The sequence below is a fragment of the Ranitomeya imitator genome, chromosome 2 (genome assembly GCF_032444005.1).
Source record: "Ranitomeya imitator isolate aRanImi1 chromosome 2, aRanImi1.pri, whole genome shotgun sequence".
Lineage (NCBI taxonomy): Eukaryota > Metazoa > Chordata > Amphibia > Anura > Dendrobatidae > Ranitomeya > Ranitomeya imitator.
The window spans coordinates 794,487,073-794,508,150 of NC_091283.1; the positions used below are offsets into that span (position 1 = coordinate 794,487,073).

General features: G+C 42.8%; 1 protein-coding gene across 1 annotated transcript; it reads left to right on the top strand.

The window, feature by feature from the left end:
- Positions 1-9,434: 9,434 nt before the first annotated feature.
- Positions 9,435-16,452, top strand: LOC138667791 (calcium homeostasis modulator protein 3-like). Its single transcript, XM_069755881.1, has 3 exons — positions 9,435-9,811; positions 14,947-15,202; positions 15,882-16,452. The coding sequence occupies exons 1-3, from the start codon at positions 9,525-9,527 to the stop codon at positions 16,317-16,319; spliced, it is 981 nt and encodes a 326-aa protein (XP_069611982.1). The 5' UTR covers positions 9,435-9,524; the 3' UTR covers positions 16,320-16,452.
- Positions 16,453-21,078: the final 4,626 nt, after the last annotated feature.

The window sequence follows — 21,078 nt, forward strand, 5'->3', positions numbered from 1 at the left end:
TTTCACAAGGTTAACAGGGGAAAATGGACCCCAAAATTTGTTGTGCAATTTATCCTGAGTACACCAATACCCCATATGTAGCTGAAAACTAAATTTGAGGCACAGTGCAAAGCACAGAAGAAGCTTCATATTGGAGTTCAGATTTTGACTCCATGGGTGTTTTCCAGAAACAAGCCGCAGTGGATGTTGCTGAGTGAAAATTGCAAACTGCCATTGTGGTGACCATACCTTGCAGTCACCAGTATGTTGCAGTCACCAGTACATGGTGGTGCCCAGCTCATGCATCTGGAGACATGTACTGAAGCGTAGACAATTTGCCAAAGAACATATCAACTGGCCTAAAGAGAAATAGAGAAATATTTTGTAGACTGATGAAAGTAAAATTGTCCTGTTTGAGTCCAAGGGCCGAAGACAGATCGTCAGATGATCCCCAAACTCTGCATTCAATCCACAGTACACTCTGAAGACAGTGAAGCATGGTGGTGCAAGCATCTAGATATGGGCATGTTTCTCTTACCATGGGGCCGGACCTATTTACCACATACCAGTATCATGGACTAGCTTGCATATATTAATCTCTTTCTGACCTCGGACGGGATAGTACATCCGAGGTCAGAACCCCCGCTTTGATGCGGGCTCAGTAATAGTGCCCCCTTTATACCTTCATATAGTAATAGTGCCCCTTTTGTACATTCTGTGCTTCTTTATAGTAAAACCTCCCCCTCTGTCCCTTCACATAAGTACCTCCTCTATACCTTCTCATAGTCACAGTGTGTCCCTTCTGTAAAGTAACAGTGCCTCCTCTGTGATTTTACATATTAACCCCTTTCTGACCTTGGACGGGATAGTACGTCTGAGGTCAAATCCCCTGCTCTGATGCGCGCTCCAGCGGAGAGCCCGCATCAAAGCCAGGACATGTCAGCTGTTTTGTACAGCTGACATATGCTCGTAATAGCGGTGGGTGGAATTGAGATCCATCCGCCACTAATAACTAGTTAAATGCCACTGTGAAACACTGATCGGGGGTCAGCGATGCATCGGCATGACAACCAGAGGTCTATTGAAGACCTCTATGGTTGTTGATGCCGGATTGCTGTGAGCGCCACCCTGTGGTCGGTGCTCATAGCAATGCAGCAATTCTACTACATAGGAGTGATCTGAGCATCACTCCTATATAGCAGAGCCGATCAGGCTATGCCAGCTTCTAGCCTCCCATGGAGGCTATTGAAGCATGGCAAACGTTTAAAAAAAGTTTTAAAAAATATGAAAAAAATAAAAAATATATATAAAAGTTTAAATCACCCCCCTTTTGCCCCATTCAAAATAAAATAAAAAAAATCAAATATACACATATTTGGTATCACTGCTTCAGAATCGCCCGATCTATCAATAAAAAAAGGATTAACCTGATCGCTAAATGGCGTAGCGAAAAAAAAAATTAGAAACGCCAGAATTATGTTTTATTGGTGGCCGCGACATTGCATTAAAATGCAATAAAGGACGATCAAAAGAACACATCTGCACCAAAATAGTATCATTAACCCCTTCATGACCCAGCCTATTTTGACCTTAATGACCTGGCCGTTTTTTGCAATTCTGACCAGTGTCCCTTTATGAGGTAATAACTCAGGAACGCTTCAACGGATCCTAGCGGTTCTGAGATTGTTTTTTCGTGACATATTGGGCTTCATGTTAGTGGTAAATTTAGGTCAATAAATTCTGCGTTTATTTGTGATAAAAACGGAAATTTGGCGAAAATTTTGAAAATTTCGCAATTTTCACATTTTGAATTTTTATTCTGTTAAACCAGAGAGTTATGTGACACAAAATAGTTAATAAATAACATTTCCCACATGTCTACTTTACACCAGCACAATTTTGGAAACAAAATTTTTTTTTGCTAGGAAGTTATAAGAGTTAAAATTTGACCAGCGATTTCTCATTTTTACAACGAATTTACAAAACCATTTTTTTTAGGGACCACCTCACATTTGAAGTCAGTTTGAGGGGTCTATATGGCTGAAAATACCCAAAAGTGACACCATTCTAAAAAATGCACCCCTCAAGGTGCTCAAAACCACATTCAAGAAGTTTTTTAACCCTTCAGGTGCTTCACAGCAGCAGAAGCAACATGGAAGGAAAAAATGAACATTTAACTTTTTAGTCACAAAAATTATCTTTTAGCAACATTTTTTTTATTTTCCCAATGGTACAAGGAGAAACTGAACCACGAAAGTTGTTGTCCAATTTGTCCTGAGTACGCTGATACCTCATATGTGGGGGTAAACCACTGTTTGGGCGCACGGCAGGGCTTGGAAGGGAAGGAGCGCCATTTGACTTTTTGAATGAAAAATTGGCTCCACTCTTTAGCGGACACCATGTCACGTTTGGAGAGCCCCCGTGTGCCTAAAAATTGGAGCTCCCCCACACGTGACCCCATTTTGGAAACTAGACGCCCCAAGGAACTTATCTAGATGCATAGTGAGAACTTTGAACCCCCGGGGGCTTCACAAATTGATCCGTAAAAATGAAAAAGTACTTTTTTTTCACAAAAAAATTCTTTTAGCCTCAATTTTTTTCATTTTCACATGGGCAACAGGATAAAATGGATCCTAAAATTTGTTGGGCAATTTCTCATGAGTACACCGATACCTCACATGTGGGGGTAAACCACTGTTTGGGCACATGGTAAGGTTCGGAAGGGAAGGAGCGCCATTTGACTTTTTGAATGAAAAATTATCTCCATCGTTAGCGGACACCATGTCGTGTTTGGAGAGCCCCCGTGTGCCTAAACATTGGAGCTCCCCCACAAATGACCCCATTTTGGAAACTAGACCCCCCAAGGAACTTATCTAGATGCATATTGAGCACTTTAAACCCTCAGGTGCTTCACAAATTGATCTGTAAAAATGAAAAAGTACTTTTTTTTTTCACAAAAAAATTATTTTCGCCTCAGTTTTTCATTTTCACATGGGCAATAGGATAAAATGAATCCTAAAATTTGTTGGGCAATTTCTCCCGAGTACGCCGATACCTCATATGTGGGGGTAAACCACTGTTTGGGCACACGGCAGGGCTCGGAAGGGAAGGCGCGCCATTTGACTTTTTGAATGGAAAATTAGCTCCAATTGTTAGCGGACACCATGTCGCGTTTGGAGAGCCCCTGTGTGCCTATGCATTGGAGCTCCCCCACAAGTGACCCCATTTTGGAAACTAGACCCCCCAAGGAACTTATCTAGATGCATATTGAGCACTTTAAACCCCCAGGTGCTTCACAGAAGTTTATAATGCAGAGCCATGAAAATAAAAAATAATTTTTCTTTCCTCAAAAATGATTTTTAGCCTGGAATTTCCTATTTTGCCAAGGGTAATAGGAGAAATTGGACCGCAAATGTTGTTGTCCAGTTTGTCCTGAGTACGCTGATACCCCATATGTGGGGGTAAACCACTGTTTGGGCGCACGGCAGGGCTCGGAAGGGAAGGCACGCCAATTGGCTTTTTAAATGGAAAATTAGCTCCAATCATTAGCGGACACCATGTCACGTTTGGAGAGCCCCTGTGTGCCTAAACATTGGAGATCCCCCACATATGACCCCATTTTGGAAACTAGACCCCCAAAGGAACTAATCTAGATGTGTGGTGAGGACTTTGAACTTCCAAGTGCTTCACAGAAGTTTATAACGCAGAGCCATGAAAATAAAATAAAAATTTTATTTTCTCTAAAATGATTTTTTAGCCTGCAATTTATTATTTTCCCAAGGGTAACAGGAGAAATTTGACCCCAAAAGTTGTTGTACAGTTTCTCCTGAGTACGCTGATACCCCATATGTGGGGGTAAACCACAGTTTGGGCACATGTCGGGGCTCAGAAGGGAAGTAGTGACTTTTGAAATGCAGACTTTGATGGAATGGTCTGCGGGCGTCACGTTGCGTTTGCAGAGCCCCTGGTGTGCCTAAACAGTAGAAACCCCCCACAAGTGACCCCATTTTGGAAACTAGACCCCGAAAGGAACTTATCTAGATGTGAGGTGAGCACTTTGAACCCCCAAGTGCTTCACAGAAGTTTATAACACAGAGCAGTGAAAATAATAAATACGTTTTCTTTCCTCAAAAATAATTTTTTAGCCCAGAATTTTTTATTTTCCCAAGGGTTACAGGAGAAATTGGACCCCAAAAGTTGTTGTCCAGTTTCTCCTGAGTACGCTGATACCCCATATGTGGGGGTAAACCACTGTTTGGGCACACGTCGGGGCTCAGAAGGGAAGTAGTGACTTTTGAAATGCAGACTTTGATGGAATGGTCTGCGGGCGTCACGTTGCGTTTGCAGAGCCCCTGGTGTGCCTAAACAGTAGAAACCCCCCACAAGTGACCCCATTTTGGAAACTAGACCCCCCCAAGGAACTTATCTAGATATGTGGTGAGCACTTTGAACCCCCAAGTGCTTCACAGACGTTTACAACGCAGAGCCGTGAAAATAAAAAATCATTTTTCTTTCCTCAAAAATGATGTTTTAGCAAGCAATTTTTTATTTTCTCAAGGGTAACAGGAGAAATTGGACCCCAGTAATTGTTGCCCAGTTTGTCCTGAGTACGCTGATACCCCATATGTGGGGGTAAACCACTGTTTGGGCACATGTCGGGGCTCGGAAGTCAAGTAGTGACGTTTTGAAATGCAGACTTTGATGGAATGGTCTGCGGGCGTCACGTTGCGTTTGCAGAGCCCCTGGTGTGCCTAAACAGTAGAAACCCCTCACAAGTGACCCCATTTTGGAAACTAGACCCCCCAAGGAACTTATCTAGATATGTGGTGAGCACTTTGAACCCCCAAGTGCTTCACAGACGTTTACAACGCAGAGCCGTGAAAATAAAAAATCATTTTTCTTTCCTCAAAAATGATGTTTTAGCAAGCAATTTTTTATTTTCTCAAGGGTAACAGGAGAAATTGGACCCCAGTAATTGTTGCACAGTTTGTCCTGAGTACACTGATACCCCATATGTGGGGGTAAACCACTGTTTGGGCACACGTCGGGGCTCGGAAGGGAAGGAGCACCATTTGACTTTTTGAATAAAAGATTGGCTGGAATCAATGGTGGCGCCATGTTGCGTTTGGAGACCCCCTGATGTGCCTAAACAGTGGAAACCCCTCAATTCTAACGCCAACACTAACCCCAACACACCCCTAACCCTTATCCCAACTGTAGCCGTAACCCTAACCACAACCCTAACCCCAACACACCCCTAACCACAACCCTAACCCCAACACACCCCTAACCCTAACCACAACCCTAACTCCAACCCAACCCTAACCCTAAGGCTATGTACCCACGTTGCGGATTCGTGTGAGATTTTTCCGCACCATTTTTGAAAAATCCGCGGGTAAAAGGCACTGCGTTTTACCTGCGGATTTTCCGCGGATTTCCAGTGTTTTTTGTGCGGATTTCACCTGCGGATTCCTATTGAGGAATAGGTGTAAAACGCTGCGGAATCCGCACAAAGAATTGACATGCTGCGGAAAATACAACGCAGCGTTTTCGTGCGGTATTTTCCGCACCATGGGCACAGCGGATTTGGTTTTCCATAGGTTTACATGGTACTGTAAACCTGATGGAACACTGCTGCGGATCCGCAGCGGCCAATCCGCACCGTGTGCACATAGCCTAATTCTAAAGGTATGTGCACACGCTGCGGAAAACGCTGCGGATCCGCAGCAGTTTCCCATGAGTTTACATTTCAATGTAAACCTATGGGAAACAAAAATCGCTGTACACATGCTGCGGAAAAACTGCACGGAAACGCAGCGGTTTACATTCCGCAGCATGTCACTTCTTTCTGCGGATTCCACAGCGGTTTTACAACTGCTCCAATAGAAAATCGCAGTTGTAAAACCGCAGTGAAATGCGCAGAAAAACCGCGGTAAATCTGCCATAAATCCGCAGCGGTTTAGCACTGCGGATTTATCAAATCCGCTGCGGAAAAATCCGCAGAGGACCAGAATACGTGTGCACATACCGAAACCCTAACCCTAACCCTAACCCTAACCCTACCCCTAACCCTACCCCTACCCCTAACCCTAGCCCTAACCCTACCCCTACCCCTACCCCTACCCCTAACCCTACCCCTAACCCTACCCCTAACCCTACCCCTAACCCTAGTTCTGACTCCAACCTTAGTGGAAAAAAAAAAAAATTCTTTATTTTATTATTGTCCCTATCTATGGGGGACAAATGGGGGGGGTCATTTACTGTTTTTTTATTTTGACCACTGTGATAGATTATATCACAGTGATCAAAATTCACATTGGAACGAATCTGCCGGCCGGCAGATTCGGCGGGCGCACTGCGCATGCGCCCGCCATTTTGGAACATTGCGGCGCTCGGGGAAGAAGACGGACGGACCCCGCCAGGATCGGTAAGTATAAGGGGGGGAGATCAGGGCACAGGGGGGGGAGATCAGGGCACAGGGGGGGGAGATCAGGGCACGGGGGGGCGTCGGAGCACGGGGGGGGAGGGATCGGAGCATGGGGGAGAGTGATCGGTGTGCGGGCGGGTGGATCGGTGTGCAGGGGGGTGGATCGGTGTGCAGGGGGGGGTTGATCGGAGCACGGGGGGGGATCGGAGTGCGGGGGGGTTTGATTGGAGCACGGGGGGTGTGATTGGAGCACGGGGGGAGCGGACAGGAGGACGGGGGAGCGGAGCACAGGACGGAGGGGAGCGGGCCACAGATCGGGGGGCTGGGGGGGCGATCGGAGGGGTGGGGGCACATTAGTATTTCCAGCCATGGCCGATGATATTGCAGCATCGGCCATGGCTGGATTGTAATATTTCACCATTTTTTTAGGTGAAATATTACAAATCGCTCTGATTGGCAGTTTCACTTTCAACAGCCAATCAGAGCGATCGTAGCCACGAGGGGGTGAAGCCACCCCCCCTGGGCTAAACTACCACTCCCCCTGTCCCTGCAGGCCGGGTGAAATGGGAGTTAACCCTTTCACCCGATCTGCAGGGACGCGATCTTTCTGTGACACAGCATATGCGTCACAGGTCGGATTGGCACCGACTTTCATGACGCATACGCTGTGTCACAGGTCGGGAAGGGGTTAAAAACGTCATCTCGGCATGCAAAAAATAAGCCCTCACCCAACCCCAGATCACGAAAAATGGAGACGCTATGGGTATCAGAAAATTTACTCAATTTTTTTTTTTTTTAGCAAACTTTGGAATTTTTTTTTGACCACTTAGATAAAAAAATAACCTAGACATGTTTAGTGTCTATGAACTTATAATATAAACATAAGGATGAATGACCTCAGGGAGATCAAAACATCAAACATCTTAGGAGCAGTGCCTAGTAAAAGGACTATAAACATAAGGATGAATGACCTCGGGGAGATCAAAACATCCAACACCGTGGAGACACCATCACGTGTTTCTCAATGCAGTGATCCAGAACACTGCCCCCATCCCTTATGGGAAATATGCAAATGCATGTAGAAAAGCCGCGGAGACACCATCACGTGTTTCTCAATGCAGTGATCCAGAACACTGCCCCCATCCCTTATGGGAAATATGCAAATGCATGTAGAAAAGCCGCGGAGACACCATCACGTGTTTCTCAATGCAGTGATCCAGAACACTGCCCCCATCCCTTATGGGAAATATGCTAATGCATGTCCTTTTACTAGGCACTGCTCCTAATAGCCAGTTTCCTACTCCACACTGATGAGGGGCAAATATCCCGAAACAGCTGTCTGTGGATGGGTACCATGTTTTGGCATAGGTGGTTTTCCTTTTTGGATGCTGCCCTTCTCGTGGTTGTTCCTTCCCGGTGAAAGACCTGGCTATTTATTGCTTGCGTTGAGAAACACGTGATGGTGTCTCCGCGGCTTTTCTACATGCATTAGCATATTTCCCATAAGGGATGGGAGCAGTGTTCTGGATCACTGCGTTGAGAAACACGTGATGGTGTCTCTGCGGTGTTGGATGTTTTGATCTCTCCGAGGTCATTCATCCTTATGTTTATAGTCCTTTTACTAGGCACTGCTCCTAATAGCCAGTTTTCTACTCCACACTGATGAGGGGCAAATACCTCGAAACAGCTGTCTGTGGATGGATACCATGTTTTGGCATAGGTGGTTTTCCTTTTTGGATGCTGCCCTTCTCGTGGTTGTTCCTTCCCGGTGAAAGACCTGGCTATTTATTGCTTGCGTTGAGAAACACATGATGGTGTCTCCGTGGCTTTTCTTCATGTATGAACTTATAATGACCTGGAGAATCAAAATGGCAGGTCAGTTTTAGCATTTAGTGAACCTGGCAAAAAAGCCAAACAAAAACAAGTGTGGGAATGCACTTTTTTTGCAATTTCACCGTACTTGGATTTTTTTCTCATTTTCTAGTACATGACATGGTAAAACCAATGATGTCGTTCAAAAGCACAAAAAATAAGCCCTCACATGGCCATATTGACGGAAAAATAAAAAAGTTATTGCTCTGGGAAGGAGGGGAGCGAAAAACGAAAACGCAAAACCAAAAAAAGCTGGGGTCATGAAACGGTTAAAATAATTGAAGAGGTCATGTTGTCTTACGCTGAAGAGGATATGCCCTTGAAATGGGAGTTTCAACAAGACAACGACCCTATGCACACCAGTAAACGAGCAAAATCTTGGTTCCAGTCCAACAAAATTGAGGTTATTTAGTGGCCAGCCTAATCCCCGGACCTTAATCTGATAGAACACTTGTAGGGTAACATTAAAAATGCCGTTCCTGAGGCAAAGCCAACAAGTGCCAAAAAATTGTGGTATGTAGTCCAAACATCCTGTGCTGGAATAACAGGTGATAGGCGCCAGAATTTGGTTGACTCTATGCAACATAAATGTAAAGCAGTTCTAAAAAACTGTGGGTATACAACTAAATATTAGGTTAGTGATTTACAGGAAAGCTAAATCCACAAAAAAGTGCATATTGTGAGTTTGTAAAGACAAATGCATTGTTCATTTTTTTATTTTCCGTAAAGTAGATAAAAATTATATACATTTCTCTTCATGTTTTGAATTAAAAAAAACAGTGTGCAATGTTCCCAATGCTGGAAATAAAAACTAGTATAAAGATTTTGTGATTAACTCATGTCTTTGAACACACTGCTATTATTTTGAACACTACTGTATGTAAAATTGTGCTTTTAGGGGATAAAAGCACCAATAAAATATTTCTACACTATCTGTGTCATTTTCTCCTAATATTCTGTTGAGGTCTTTTGTTATATTCTCATTCCATAAAAGACACGATTCCCTTTCAATAAACCCGTCAGTGATGTATTAAAGAAAACAAACATTTGACTAGCTCATTTACTTACACAAGGCTGACACCACCTCGACAGTCCACATCACGGGCTACAAGAACATTCTGCAGACTGAAATCCTTCGGGAAGAGACCTCCACAAATCTAAGCACTAAGTGTCCATAAAGGCAAAAAACTGCAATTTTTCAGATTTCATCCACATCACATTGGCATAGAGAAGAAATCAGAACACCATGGATCGCTTTAAAATGATATTTCAGTACTTCCAGTCAAACTCAGAGTCGGTGATGAATGGGATTTGCGCACTTTTAGCTCTGGCCAGTGTTAAAATCTACAATTCACTAGATTTTAATTGCCCATGTCTTCCCAGATACAACATGATATATGGCATGGGAATTATGTTTGTGCCTCCAGTCGCCCTTTTTCTTTGTGGTCTTATAGTGAACAGACAATCGGTGATTATGATGGAAGAGTGGATGAGACCCACAGGCGGGAGAAGAAAAGATTTGGCGATTGTAAAGTAAGTGTTAACGTCAACTTTGAATGAAGTTTGGGTTAAAATGTTTCTACAAAAACAGTAAAAAAAAACTTAAGGTGTAGTAATATAAAAGAAATGGATATTAATTAATTGTTTGGGTATAGATATAGGGCTAAATGTACAAATGATAAATGAGATGAATCTGAACTGGGAAGACTTTGACCAATCGGTCAGTACACTGGAAAACCTGTTTATTTCTACTTTCTGACAAAGTGTTCAGTATAATGTTATATTTGCCTAAAACTTTATATTCCGAATAATGATTATAGATGTAGAGTTTGTCAGCTACTATATATTTAAAGGTCTATTAACCCCTTGGTGACTGACTGAGTCCATTTTAACCTTAAAGGGAATCTGTCAGCAGAATTGTGCTCAGTAAACTACAGACAGTGTCAGGTTGGCGCTGTTATACTGATTGCAATGATACCTGGTGATGAAATCTGTCTTGTGGTTGTTTAATCTTTATTTGCAGTTTTCAGTTAATGAGATTCTCGTGCTTCAGGGAGGCCTGTGGGTGGGGCTCTGGGCGGGGCTTTATGTGGAGCTCTGCTTACATATTCATCCTTATGGGCTTATGACAGGTGGCTGATCCCTCAGTGACCTGCCTCCTATTTTACATATTGCATATAATAGTGTTGGCTTTGAAAAAAAGATTAACTTCAGCAAAATAGCGACGGCGGCGGCACATGCCCAGTAGCATCTATTGCTTGCATATAATGGTGTTGGCTTTGAAAAAAAATTTGCTGCAGCAAAATAGCACTGGCGGTGGCGCTTGCACATTAGCATCTATCGACAAGCCAAAGAAAGTAACCTAAATCTGTATTCAGTGAAGTGAAATTTTCCCATGAGAATGCGTAAAGTGAGTGTTTCAATGCAATCCTATGGTGTCGGAATCGCCGTGATTCCGCAGAAATAGTGACCATGCTGCGGATTTTACCGCTATGCGATTCCTCAGCGGGAAAATCTGCAGCATGGGCGCAGCATCTGCGGAATCCCATAGGATTGCATGGGAATACGTTTTTTAAGAATTTTTAAGTGTTTCAGCTGCGGCAAAAACATGTCGGAAACGCATAAAAAGTGCAACGTGGGCACACAGCCTAACAATTATCCAGCTACCCTCCCCCCCGGAGGTCTGGAGGGGGTCCAAAAATTGCTGAAAACTATGTAAACAGCGCTGAAATGGGTAATCAGTGCTGAAATAGAATGGGAACAGCATGGGGAAAAGCATTTCTGAATCCCAGGTCGTTGCCGGGAACAATGTTGTTAGAGTATTACGACACTTTTACGGACTGACAATAAAACATACATAACCACAGTTAGAAAGGATCTGACTGGAAAAAATTTTTAAGAAACATTTTTTCCAGGATAATGGCTTGTATATAAGCTGAACAAAAATGCTCCTCCACGCCTATGTTCACACCTAGTGTGTTTGCTGTGTTTTTTTTCACATTTGCATAGCTTTCAAGGGTGAAAAAAATATTCTAGAGGAAATGTAGTTTTATCATCTTAATACCATATCTGTCCATATGGTGTGTGACATTTCAAAAACCTGACCTGCACATCCAAACATAGACTCAGTGTGAACAGGTGCTGAACCTAGAGTCGCCAACTCGTATATAGTTAAGTAAATAAGGCAGCCCACTGCAGCGCTAGAACATACAAACTTGAAAAACGAAATTTGAACTGCATTACTGCACTAGAAATATGAAAAATGAGAGCTTTTAGCGCATAAAAATGGCGCAGGTCAGGTTTTTGAAATGTATTCTCTAGCCTTCTGATTGTGCACTCCGCCTCCTAGCTTCAGGTGTTTTAATTACAGCAGGTCCAATACCCCTCCACAGAGAGAGAGAATTTTAGTCTAGTAAGAGGTGTTCACATGTACCGCGGATTGCCAGTGTTTTTTGTGCGGATTTCACCTGCGGATTCCTATTGAGGAACAGGTGTAAAACGCTGCGGAATCCGCACAAAGAATTGAGATGCTGCAGAAAATACAACGCAGCGTTTCCGCGTGGTATTTTCCGCACCATGGGCACAGCGGATTTGGTTTTCCATATGTTTACATGGTACTGTAAACCTGATGGAACACTGCTGCGGATCCGCAGCCAAATCCGCACCGTGTGCACATAGCCTAATTCTAAAGGTATGTGCACACGCTGTGGAAAACGCTGCGGATCCGCAGCAGTTTCCCATGAGTTTACAGTTCAATGTAAACCTATGGGAAACAAAAATTGCTGTAAACATGCTGCAGAAAAACTGCACGGAAACGCAGCGGTTTACATTCCGCAGCATGTCACTTCTTTCTGCGGATTCCGCAGCGGTTTTACAACTGCTCCAATAGAAAATCGCAGTTGTAAAACCGCAGTGAAATGTGCAGAAAAACTGCGGTAAATCCGCGATAAATCCACAGCGGTTTAGCACTGCGGATTTATCAAATCTCTGCGGAAAAATCTGCAGAGGACCAGAATACGTGTGCACATCCCTAACCCTAACTCTAACCCTAACTCCAACCTTAGTGGGAAAAAAAAATAAAATTTTTTTTTATTTTATTATTGTCCCTGTTATGGACCTGGTGGTTAGGAGCACCCGAAAAGACCTGATGGTTAAACTAACAAAGGACAAGCTCTGGGAAGTGGGAGCTCTGCTGACCGCAACCCCTAATCCTATCACACACACTAGAAATAGCCGTGGAGCGTTCCTGACTCTCCCTAGACGCCTCTTCACAGCCTAAGAGCTAACTAGCCCTAGAGATAGAAAATAAAGCCTACCTTGCCTCAGAGAAATTCCCCAAAGGTAAAGGCAGCCCCCCACATATATTGACTGTGAGTTAAGATGAAAGTCCACCTCTCGTGTCTCCCCTTTTCCTCATAGTTTGTAAGCTTACGAGCAGGGCCCTCACTCCTCCTGGTATCTGTTTTGAACTGTATTTCTGTTATGCTGTAATGTCTATTGTATGTACAAGTCCCCTCTATAATTTGTAAAGCGCTGCGGAATATGTTGGCGCTATATAAATAAAAATTATTATTATTATTATTATTATGTTTGGGTAGGAAAGGGTGCATGGGAATATATAAGAAAAAAAAACTGAAAAAACCCCCCACTGGATTTGAGTTTATGTTTCTCTGCTGTCATCCAGTGGTGTACAGAAGTCTGGCCAAATCCAGCTCTAAATACAATCTATAACTAATAATAACGCATGTCACAATACACATTATACACCTTAACAATACTCATGTCTTCCAGGGGGAACATGAGCAGCATGTTCATCTCCTTACAAATGCACCAAATCTCTGCTCTGTGCTCATCAGACCCTAACACCAAAATGTATCTGTCAATACATGACACATTTTCTGTGAAACTTTCCGGAGGGGGATATTTGGGAAGAATGATCAAAGCTTGTAACGGTATTCACATTTAGGCCACATTCACATGTTCAGTATTTGGTCAGTATTTTACATCAATATTTGTAAACTAAAATCAGGAATGGGCGAGAAATACAGAAGTAGTGACGCGTTTCTATTATACTTTTCCTCTGATTGTTCCACTCCTGACTTTGTCTTACAAATGCTGATGTAAAATACTGACCAAATACTGACCGTGTGAACGAGGCCTTGCATAAACTGGATAGGTTATAATTTTGGATCTGTGTAGACCACACTGTTGGGAGCCCATCGATCTCCATAGCAAGACACGTTAGACCCCTCTTCTCCTGAAAATGGAGGCCAGGAGAATTGAGTGGAGTGTTGCTAGCTATGCATTGGAAATTGGTCTGTTGCCGGATGGTATAATAGAGACTGTATAAATGTTTATTCTGGCTACCAAGCTCCAATTCCAGCCTCGGCAGAACAAAGAGTTAACTTTAGTGACTGTCTCAGCTTATTTGTCTCGCTTCCTTCTGCACCTTTCAGGCGGTGGGCACAATGGAGTCACTACCCTCAACAGCAGATTTTCTTTAGGGCAGTCTCACACGTCCAGATTATTCCGGTACTGGAAAAATCGGTACCGGAATTATCCGTGTCCGTGTGCCCGTGCGTTTCTGTGGCACATCAGTGTGGCACACGTGTGCCGCCCGTGTGCCGACTGGGTACCACACGCACCGTGCAGGAGACAGCGCTAGAGATAAGCGCTGTCCCCTGCATCTGGTGCTGAAGCCGCCATTCATATCTTCTCTGCAGCAGCGTTTGCTGTAGAGAAGATATGAAAAATCCTTTTTTTTTTTGTTTCTCGTGTTTACAATAAAGATCCCTGTCCCCACCCCCCTCCCACCCCCTGTGCGCCCGCCCGCTGTTATTAAAATACTCACCCGGCTCCCTCGCAGTGTCCTGTCCTCGCCGCAGCTTCTCCTGTATGAGCGGTCACGTGGGGCTTTCCATTACAGTCATGAATATGCGGCTCCACCTCCCATAGGGGTGGAGCCGCATATTCATTTCTGTAATGGGCGGCCCCACGTGACCGCATACAGGAGAAGCTGCGGCGAGGACAGGACACTGTGAGGGAGCCGGGTGAGTATTTTATTAACAGCGGGCGGGCGCTTAGGGGGTGGGAGGGGGGTGGGGACAGGGATCTTTATTTTAAACACGAGAAACAAAACAAAAAAGGCTTTTTCATATCTTCTCTCCAGCAAACGCTGCTGCAGAGAAGATATGAATCGCGGCTTCAGCACCATTTGGGGGAGACAGCGCTTACTGTAGCGCTGTCTCCTGCACGGCACACGGACTGCACACGGACAACGTCCGTATGCGGTACGTGTTTTACACGGACCCATTGACTTTAATGGGTCCGTGTAATCCGTGCGCTCCCACGAACACTGACATGTCTCCGTGTTTTGCACACGGACACACGGTCCGTGAAAACACACTGACATGTGCAGAGACACATTGATTTCAATGTGTCTACGTGAGTCAGTGTCTCCAGTACGTGAGGAAACTGTCACCTCATGTACCGGAGCCACTGACGTGTGAAACCGGCCTTAAACACCTCCACACACACAAACACCCCAGCCTACCCCTTATTTCAAAATAAAAATAGTCAGGACTTGAAATGCGATGATGAAAAAAAAAAAGCTAATTCATAGCTAACTGCTGTATAACTACGTGCAATAATCTATGTTGTTCTTTCAGATACATGTGTACTTCCGTCTTCACACGCGCCATGGTTGCCCCTGTTGTCTGGATTCTGACGACACTCTTGGATGGAAATTGTTTTGTCTGTGCTTTTAGCGGCTCCGTGGACCCTGACAAATTCCCAGGCTTTGCAAATAACACTTCACCAGAATTGCAGATCCTGCTCTACAAGGTGCCTTGTAAGGAAGACGTCTTGATCAGGAACAACACTTCAAGAAAAGCTGTTTCAAGATACTTGAAATGCTGGTCACAGGTGAATGAACACAAGAGACTAGATCAGTAAAAATGATATGTAATGCTCAGAGGTGTAAGCAGCTGCTGCTGATGGATGAATCTGTATATACAATGCATTGGTTTACATGGTACCACCAACTAACGGGCAGCATACTGGGACCGGATGTAGAGTAATTACACTACAACATTAATGGGAGGTTTCCAGTATTAAAGCATTCATGACATGTACTTAGGATAGGCCATCAAAGTTGAATTGGTGGGGACGGTGATGACAGAAGTTGCGGTCACCAGATAGCAGATCAGGATCTTAGCAGTACTAGGCTCAGGGACCTTATGTTGCTTCACTCCACTCCAGGGCTGAAATTAAAAAAAGACATTAGAATGGTGCTTTAATTTGGCTCAAAGACAAAAATAGGCTGTCTCACTGTCTTAAACTGTTTTTGCAACTGTTGGCACCAAAAGTCACAGTAATTACGACAAAAGCGGAAAACAAAGAAAACAGGCGATCACATATAAAATAGATTTCACAAAAGGCACAAATAGAACAATGAATTGGATGCAAATGAAAAAAAGGCGCATAACACCCAAAACTAGGCAAAAAGAGGCATAAAGACAATGATGAGTCCTGGGTCTTTGTTCTTGCATTCACACAGCCTTCGAAATGTTTCATATTGTAATTTATTGTCTCTTCTGTCCAGGCTTTAGGGTGGAGTATCCTGTTGTTCCTTATTATCTTGGCATTCCTTGCCCGAACCCTTAAACCCTGCTTTGATCAAACATCTTTTCTACAAACTCGCTACTGGAGTAACTACATCGATATCGAGCAGAAGATCTTTGATGAGACTTGCTGTGAACACGCAAGAGATTTTGCCCGTAAATGCATTCTCCATTTCTTCCAAAGCATGCACAGTGAGATGAGGGTCGCTCGCATGATAAAGAAGAAAGAGGAGGAGAAGGAGGAGGTGGACCACCTCCATGGCATCACAGACCATGAGCAAGTGAACAAACTCTTAAAGTCTTGGTACCAAAGTAAACCCCCACTGTCTATAAATCTACCAACTCATCGGCAACATGTCAAAGGAAAAAGCAACGGCTGCTGCATGGATGATAACAACAGCAAACAAACAGATGTGTAAAGGGATTTTTTAAAATGTTAATCTAGAAACCCCCAATCTCTGTACGTCACGCCTAATTATCCTTTTCTTTATATGACCAATGGAGATAGTTGAGTGCAACTTTCAGCTGTCTCGATCACTTCCAAAGAGAATGAATGAACCAGCAATGATCATGGGTGACAATGCTGCTCCATTCACACAGGGTAGTTGGGGAACCCCATCACTTTGATTCTTGGGGGTTCCAGTAATAAGACCCCCGTGGATCAGAAACTTATCACCTATTACCTGCATCATGATGGATGTTTTATATTTTCATTAGTGCCATCTCCACAACACTTCTAATCCAACATTCCAAATTCTGTGCTTATTTTTCCCGTCCAGTCCTATGGTTTTCCTCCCATTATAGTCAGTACATGCTCTACCTTAAACATTATTTTGTCGCTACTAGTGATGTGCGAATTTAGTCATTACTCGAGATTTCCCGAGCACGCTTGGGTGTCCTCCGAGTATTTTTTAGTGCTCAGAGATTGTTTTCCTCCCCGCAGCTGAATGATTTACATCTGTTAGCCAGCTTGATTACATGTGGGGGTTGCCTGGTTGCTAGGGAATCCCCACATGTAATCAAGCTGGCTGAGAGATGTAAATCATTCAGCTGTGGTGATGAAAAATAAATTTCCGAGCACTAAAAAATACTCGGAGGACACCGGAGCGTGCTCGGGAAATCTCGAGTAACGAGTATAGTCGCTCATCACTAGTCGCTACTCATTACTCAGTGCTCAGCTATGTATGGCCTTTATGTGTACAGTCAAATATAGTCACTCCTAATGACGCTGCAGATCATGATGAATTGACACAAACTCCCATTTTATCTGTTTATGTAAAAGGCATATTAAGAATTTATCTAGAAGGCATCATGGGAAATAAATAGAGATTGGGAGCCCTCACTCCCAAAATGGAATGAAAAGAGATCAAAAAGTCATAAACAACCCAAAGTCAATATCAATAAAAAAATACAGCTTGCCACACACAAACAAGTCCTCATACAATTCCATTGATAGAAAAAAGTTATGGATATGAAAAAATTGTGACACAAGTCATATTTAAATGAAAAGAAACGTTTTTTTTATAAACGCTAGAAACTATATATGTTTGGTATCAATGTAATCATAATGACATAGAGAATTTTGTTATCAATTCATTTTTTCTTAACATCGAATGCAAAGCTCAAAAAATAATGATCGAATTGTAAGTTTCACTCCTTCATTTACCATTCCATGGAATTGTTTGCCTGTTTTCTCAGTACATTACAGTGATATTAAAAATTACAACTCATCCCACTAGGAACGCTCCCCGTATGCCAACAGTGAAAAAAGTTGCGGCTCTATGAAGAATGGATGTCAAACTCAACAATATTTTGCAATAAGTGCAGATATTAAATGTTCCTATATTTTCCTGTGGTTATACCCAGAATTGCCCTCGTATAAAGTTCCTTCCTATTCAAGTAGCAAAGTTTACGACTATGACATACATGAATTAGGTTCATATCTGTGCTGTCAATCATGACTGAGTGTGGGTCTTCTGTACGAATCACCGAAAAACAAGATTCAGACGTGCCTCTGACTAAGCCATAAACCTCAAAAAGGCAAATTTCAAATTTTTTACTAATTTTGCCTCCCTAAAGTCAATGGCTTCATCAGAGGCACAACTGACAACAGGATTTCCCAAAATCATAAGATACAGAACATAATACAACTCAATCCTAATCTCACAGGTGCATATCCAAAAAGTTCACATTTGGGAACACAATGTCCCCCGATTCTTCATGTGTGGTATTGTTGAAGTGACTTTTTTCTATTGATTTCTTATATTCAATACCGTTTTTTGCACCATATTCTTCAAAGTGGTGCCCGAAGGCTGATTTATTTTTTGCTAACTCAAATCTGCTGTTTTTCTTGTCTTTCACCTATTTTGCTCCATTTTAAAGAAAAAAGTTGCATCATCCTTTAAAAACTTTTCAATCATGTAAAAATAACATTAGACAGGTTCTGTACTCCAGAACTCTGGAGAACAATTGTGCAACAATTTTGTGACGTTTCAAAAAGTCGCAAATGATGACCACCTCCATAATGCTGAATATAGAAGAAAAACAGATGAAAACAGGTAAAGTTAACTTAATTAAAGGCACAAGTTAAATAACAAATAGAGCGCAAACTTTTTTATTTTTTCATGTGACTATCCACAGAATTTTTTTTTTTCCCACACTGGCCGGTACATAAATGACAATAAGCTGAGACTTCTGTTACACTGTAGCTCACTTGTCAGATTCGCTGCATGAAATGTTCAGGATATGGATAAGGAAAATCATCTCATTATCATGCCAGTGTCCTGACAAGTCTCTGCACGTATTTGCCCTTTGTTTTGGAGAAAGGGCCTGTACTCCATCACTTCTGGACACTGTACAAATCAATGTAATTTCTCTGTCAACTGACTTTCATTTATTTCAGCTGCCATAAAGTGTACGCAGACTGGTGAGGTGACTGATCTATATGGGAAATATGGGAAATACAGAGAGGAAGGGTCATTCTCTATTTTGGCTTCTCCAAAAACGGTTTTGTAAAGGAAAAATATATAGCTACAACATTTAACCAAACAAAAAATAAAAGACTAAAGAAGATGGAGTCACATGGTCTGTATATTAAAATTCAATACATCTTTATTTCACATCAAGATTTTTTTATATAAAAAGGCGATAGCGTATACCAAATACAAAAAGACAGGATGATTTGGAAACAAGGACTCAGGTAATAAGAGTCTAAGGTCAGCAAAAACAGTATCAGGATAGGGGTCATTCTTACCCATGTATATCCCTGTGGGACTTGAGACGCACAGCCCCGACGCGCGTTTCACGTGGGCTTCCTCGGGGGGCTGTACTCCATGATTATCGTGTCCAACCCCTTGCTCAATGCAGAATTCACTAAACCATCTCAGACAGATATCTGTCCAGCCTCTGCTTGAAGACTTCCATTGAATGAGAACTTACTATCTCTAATGGCAACCTGTTCCACTCATTGATCACCCTCACTGTTAAAAAGTGTTTTCTAATACCTAATCTGTATCTTCTCCCTTTCATCCCTTCAGATATTTGTAGACAGCTAATAAGTCTCCTCTTACCTTCTTTTTGCAAGTTAAATATTCCCAGATCCATTAAAACCTTTCCTCGTAGGACATACTTTGCAGTCCACTCACCATCCCAGTAGCTCTTCTCTGAACTTGACCCAGTTTTTCTAAGTCTTTTTAACCCCTCTCTGACCTTAGACTTATTATCTCGTCGAGGTGACCTGGGCCTAGTTGACCCTCGATGGGATAGTACGTCATAGCGATCGGCCGCGCTCCCCCCGGTCGCAGCTGACATCTGGCACTATGTGCCAGGAGTGGTCACGGACTGCCACCGGCACAATAACCCCCGGCACACCGTGATCAAACATGATCGCAGTGTTCTGGCGGTATAAGGAAGCATCGCGCAGGGAGGGGGCTCCCTGCGTGCTTCCCGATGTAATTGCGCTTCTCCAAGGGTCTCTTACCTCCTCCTCCCTGCAGGCCTGGATCCAAAATGGCCACAGAGCTGCATCCGGGTCCTGCAGGGAGGTGGCCGGGAAGCCTTCAGGAGTGCACGTCAGATTGCTGATCTGACACAGTGCACATCAGCGATCTCACACTATAACATGTTGCCCCCCCCCTGGGGCAATGTTATAGTGTAAAAAAAATATATTCACATGTGTAAAAAAAAATTAAAAAAAATTCCTAAAAAAAAAAGAAAAAAAAATATTGTTCCCATAAATACATTTCTTTATCTAAATAAAAAAAAACAATAAAAGTACACATATTTAGTATCGCCCGTAACGACCTGACCTATAAAACTGTCCCACTAGTTAACACCTTCAGTGAACACCGTAAAAAATAAATAAATAAAACGAGGCAAAAAACGCTTTATTATCATACCGCCAAACATAAAGTGGAATGACACGCGATCAAAAAGACTGATATAAATAACCATGGTACCGCTGAAAACGTTATCTTGTCCCGCAAAAACGAGCCACTATACAGCATCATCAGCGAAAAAATAAAAAAGGTATAGTCCTCAGAATAAAGCGATGCAAAAATAATTATTTTTTCTATAAAATAGTTTTTATCGTATAAAAGCGCCAAAACATAAAAAATGATATAAATGAGGTATCGCTGTAATCGTACCGACCCGAAGAATAACTGCTTTATCCATTTTACCAAACGTGGAACGATATAAACGCCCCCCAAAAATAAATTCATGAATAGCTGGTTTTTGGTCATTCTGCCTCATGAAAATCAGAATAAAAAGCGATCAAAAAAATGTCACGTGCCCAAAAATGTTACCAGTAAAAACGCCAACTTGTCCCACAAAAAACAAGACCTCACATGACTCTGTGGACCAATTTTACAATAAAAAGCATCTTTTAGTGTGTGACGGCTGCCAATCATAAAAATCTGCTAGAAAACCCACTATAAAAGTAAATTAAACCCCCCTTCATTACCCCCTTAGTTAGGGAAAAAAAAAAAAAAAAAAAAAGTATTTATTTCCATTTTCCCATCAGGGTTGGGACTAGGGTTAGGGCTAGGGTTATGGTTAGGGCTAGGGTTAGGGCTAGGGTGTTATGGACCTGGTGGTTAAGAGCACCCGGAATGACCTGATGGTTAAACTCACACAGGACAAGCTCTGGGAAGTGGGAACTCTGCTGACAGCAACCCC